Raw genomic sequence first — 4883 nt, forward strand, 5'->3', positions numbered from 1 at the left:
GATGAAAGAATCAAATGGACAAATTGAGATTAAGTGGTGGTACGAACCTGCGACTGGAGCAACTATACTAATTGTTTAAACGCGCCCTGATTGATTTTCAATTAAATTACAGGACCACATTGCTGAGCATCTGGATTCGTTGGATTCGGCAGAAATAGCAGTTCTAATTATTAATTCATTGATCATCTTGAAGTCCTTCAGTGCTCGAGTAGTGGTTACAATGAAGAGATTCGGCATACCCCTGAAGATACTCCAAATGCTAAAAAAAATGGAAGCGTAAAGCATTTGATTGCTATTAAGAAAATGCAGTGGGTTGATGGTTTTCTGATGTGGAGGTGCAGAGAAATTCAACATAGAGCACCAGCTAATTAATTATTAATTATATTATATATCCTATTTAATACTATACATATTTTAATGTTTATGTTGTTGTCCCTTTTTAGTTTTAGGCTTAGAGAAGTACCCAGAACCAGAAGAACATGTTTTATATTTTAGAAAATTTAAATAGCCATTTCCTTCTGATTGCGAACTTCATGCCCACTTTTTTAATGAGAACCAACAGAATTAATTAATTATATATAAATATGGCCACTATCCATATATTAATAATTCTATCAATCCGTTTGTTTCAATCCTTCAAGTATTTCTTCTTTTTTTACTTTCACATCATGCATCAAATAATAATCACCGGAAAAAAGGGAAATTTCTCCTACCATCCTAGATTGGTTCAAATAATTCGGAATTTATTCCCTTTAAATAATATCTCCAATTCGAGTCATATAAACAGAAAAAATTCACGTTTAAAGAGATTTTATCCCTAAATAGACAAATCCAACTCGAACTGAAGGAGTTTGGGCTCTTTGATCTTTCAAGAAAAACATATTTAATTGACCACCGATTATATTGCCTAGGATTAACTGTTTTAACTTAAGTCCGTGTTAGAGTGTGCGTTGTACGTATATGAACGTTAGCAATATTTCATCTACACATAGTTCAAATTGTTCACAAATATCCCCATTCTCTATATTTCCTGTTCTCATGTGTATCAAGTTTACATGGACCCTACGATAGCGGTCGGGCCGAAATGACCACAGGCAAACCGCCTCTGAATGTGGCGGTAAGGCCCGGGGCAAATCGTGGCGCCCAGCTTGAGTCTGCAGCGCAAATGTTATACTTCCGGATGAGAGCGAGCGCAACGGTTTTCATCTCAACCACTGCCAACTCCTTGCCAAGGCATACTCTAGGCCCGGCTTGGAACACTGGGAACTTGTAAAGGCTCTGGGGTGAGAAGACTCCACCCTTCAACCATCTCTCGGGCTTGAACTTGAGGCAGTCCGGACCCCAGAGCCGCTCCATCCGGCCCATCGCGTACGGGTGGTATGTGACCCGAGTTCCCCTCCTCACATAAGTCCTGTCCGGTAGCACATCATCCTCCAAAGCGAACTTCGAGTCGAACTGCACGGGCGGGAAGAGCCTCAAGCTCTCGTACACAGCCGCATGCAAGTAATGCATGGTCCGGATCTGCTCGAAGGTGGCCACATCCTGGGTCGGGTCCATGACCTGGGCCGCCTCCACCCTGATGGCCTCCTCCACTTTCGGGTTTTGAGAGAGAAGCCAGAAAAGCCCTGTGAGGCCCGAAGCCACGGTGTCTCGGCCGGCCAGTAGGAAGCTCACGACGACGTCCCGGAGGAACTGATCATCTTGGATGGAACCCATGAATCTCGACAATAGGTCGTTTTGGGCCGAGAAGCCCATCTCACGCCGTTGCTTGATCACGTCGTCAGCCAATACATTGATCAATTCGATGGCCTCTCGCAGCCTCTTCTCGCTGCCCAAATTTAGCAGCCTCTTGACCTTCCACACTAATGGAGAGGCCGTCATTGCTCGTTCGGCGGACAACTTCGAGGCTGCATCGAATGCCACGGCAAACTCGGACATCGGGAGGGACAGGTTCATGCAGCCAGGGTCCAACCCGAACGAGAACCGGCAGATCGTGTCGAAGGAGAATCTCCTGAAAACATCCTGGAGGTCAAGCGGCCTCGTCCCGGCAGGGGTCCTACTTAAACTTTTAGCGATCACCGAGTCGAACAAGGGGAGAAGCAGGGTCCGAATCTCGGACCCCGCAATTTCAAATGCATAGGACCGGACTGACAGGCTCCCGAGCTCGAGGCTCGCCATCTTCCTCTGGAACTTCCAATTATCGCCATCGGCATTGAATATACCTTTACCCAAGAGATCCCCCAATATGGCAGAGAATTGCTTGCCTGTGGAAAGACACCAACCAAAGGACGTTAACCGACGCTTGAACAAGTCAGTCTCAGCTAATTAATAGGATGAGAATACTAGTGATTTCACCGAAAAAGAAAAAAATTTCAGAAATGCATGTCAAATCATATACTTTTGTCTAAACTAATGGACCAATGATTGGACCAAATTTTAATAGATTCTTGTCTTGTCTAAATCACATGTACAGAGAAAACGTCTCGTACCCTTGGGATAGTTTTCGAAGCGGGACTTGAGGATGTGATGGACGTTGTCGGGGTTGGCGGTGATGGTGTTGCCGAGGACGTGGACGTGGATGGTGCCGGTGGGGGAGCGGCGGAGGAGGTGGGCGTACCAATCGCAGAGGTTATCGAACTCCGAGGCCCAGCTGGCGGTGAGGTACGTGCGGCACGTGTCGCACGAGCACCACGGCTGGAGCAGCCGAAGGACCAAGAGGAGCAAGGAGAAGAGGGAGAAGAGAGCTGCGAAGGAGAAGAAGAGGAAGCAGGGTGTAATGTGTAGAGACCCCAGCCAAGGGAAGGAATCGAACTCCATATCTCTGCTTTCTTCTATGAGCAAGAGAGCGGGAGAGAAGGAAGGTGATAGGAAGGTGGATAGATGATGGGGTGAATGGCTGGAGATCATATATATATATTTATACGCATAATACAGACACATGACAATTTGTTTGTTTCTTTTTCATTTTTCCTTTTTTTCAATAATTAATGATCGACATGACCACATGAGTGATGAGAGTTCTAGGTTTATGTAGGATTTGTCAACTAGTACGAGAAAATATTTCGATAGAATTGGACGATTATATGACAGTGAAACTCAACCAACAACTTACATTTATAAAGATGCAGTTTTATTGCACAGAGTCTATCTCTTCACGTTCAAAAATACGTGATTGTATAATACTCATTTAATATTTTCTCGGAGCGGTTCGGGGCCCAATTTTACTCTGCAGTAATTGATACATTTATCACCCTAGTGTTCTTTATTGCGTTTGGCACAAAAATGGATGCTTAACACGACATTTGACTCTGCAAAACTTCCACATTAATTTAATGTCTATAACATGTCGAAGGTAAAAGACAAAAGAGGGAAGAAAGAAGGAGTGATAAAGCTGCGCACCCTACTTTGAAATTAAGAGATTTGAAATTTAATTATCGACATGTGCTATAAATTTATAGACCTTCTTCATAATAGTGAAAAAAAAATAGAGATTAATAACAGATTATTAATGATCTCAATGAAAATAACGTAAAGATAATCATTCACTCGAATAATGTTCTTTTATCCAGTGGATTGATAAATAAATCAGTGGATATCCCTCGTGATCTCCGAGAAGAAACATCGGAACAACTTGACCCAATTGAGAAAATGTGGTGGGGGCAGATTTCAGGACTGGAAGCAGCTGGATAAGAAGGGGACTGATTTTATTAGGATCAATTAATGAGATAGTGATCAATAAAAGTGTTGGACTTTGTGGTAAATAGCTCACATTCATAAGAAGGAGAATACAAGTTTAAATTTTAAAAAACGTACTTGTTGGTAGGGAGAATAATCTTTAATGTTCGATCTGTTGGATTAGTCAGATCCCATTAAACTTTTGGATATCAAGATACACACCGAAAAAATAATAATAATAATGAGATAGTGGAGAGGGGACGTTGTCGTTTTGCATACGGATGACGAAGCTTTGGTTGACGCAAAGAGAGAGAGAGAGCGACGATAGGGGCATGAATAACGCGTGCTCCAAATAGATCCCTTCTTCCTCCCAGTTGTCAACACAAAGTCACTTCACTACACTCCTCTGTTTGCGTGCGCGCGCGCGCGCCCATACACAGCTTTTGTTTCTTCGTACTTCGTGTGCTGCGCGCCGTGTTTTTAATTATTTTCGGAAGCAAAACTCTTTCACGCACATGCTCTTTTTACTTTTTCCTCTTTTTTTTGTTTTTTCTTTTCTTCTTCTATTATTATTATTATTATTATTATTATTAAATTTTTGTAACTTTACGTCTTATGTCTATTTGCCTACACGAACAATCTATTTGCCTACGTTGAAAGTTTGTGGGACCCACTTCCTTACCCTTCACCTCTTCACCCCCAAGATGTTGAGTTTTTCTCTTGAAAGAAAAGGAAACTCAACCTTCAAGCCTATATTTGGTGGTCGGGTTAGGACATGACACAGGGAGTAAGATGGTAATTCAAATCCAAACAATATCAATATCCCAATCATGCGTTTGGTACATGTCAAAGTTTGAGATTAGGATATTTAGGGAAAATGACCAACATGCCCATAAAAATAAATATTTTTTAAATTAAAAAAATTTCCGAAGTTATTAAAAAATAATTAGGTAGTAGAAGCAAAGAAGGAAATGGAGGGAGTCGCGGCAGTCGACGGCCCACCACCTCTCTCCAAGGAGGTGGTGGTCGACTTCAGATCACCGCTGCCCCCACCACCTCACTCCCTTCGTGTTGCTTTCTGCTTCTTCCTTCCTCATGGCATATTTATTTTTGTAGAGTTTTCTCTCTCTATCTATTCCTCTCCCCGACATCAAACAATGTCGGCTGAAGTGTCAGAGACAAACGGCGATTACGGCGCCCTCGTGATA

At 42.6% G+C, this 4883-nt stretch overlaps 1 protein-coding gene across 1 annotated transcript; it reads right to left on the reverse strand.

The window, feature by feature from the left end:
• Window positions 1-882: 882 nt before the first annotated feature.
• LOC116201902 (cytochrome P450 94C1-like) lies at window positions 883-2895 on the reverse strand. Its single transcript, XM_031533356.1, has 2 exons — window positions 2490-2895; window positions 883-2264 (listed from the first exon to the last, which is right to left on the reverse strand). Exons 1-2 carry the CDS (start codon window positions 2815-2817, stop codon window positions 1063-1065), a joined length of 1530 nt encoding a protein of 509 aa, XP_031389216.1. The 5' UTR covers window positions 2818-2895; the 3' UTR covers window positions 883-1062.
• Window positions 2896-4883: the final 1988 nt, after the last annotated feature.

This window comes from Punica granatum, chromosome 3, assembly GCF_007655135.1.
Source record: "Punica granatum isolate Tunisia-2019 chromosome 3, ASM765513v2, whole genome shotgun sequence".
NCBI lineage: Eukaryota > Viridiplantae > Streptophyta > Magnoliopsida > Myrtales > Lythraceae > Punica > Punica granatum.

Coding starts and splice junctions, on each gene's coding strand:
- LOC116201902 (XM_031533356.1), bottom strand. CDS start 2,817: ATGGAGTTCGATTCCTTCCCTTGGCTGGGGTCTCTACACATTACACCC. Junction 2,265..2,489: donor CTTCGAAAACTATCCCAAGG/GTACGAGACGTT, acceptor GTCTTTCCACAG/GCAAGCAATTCTCTGCCATA.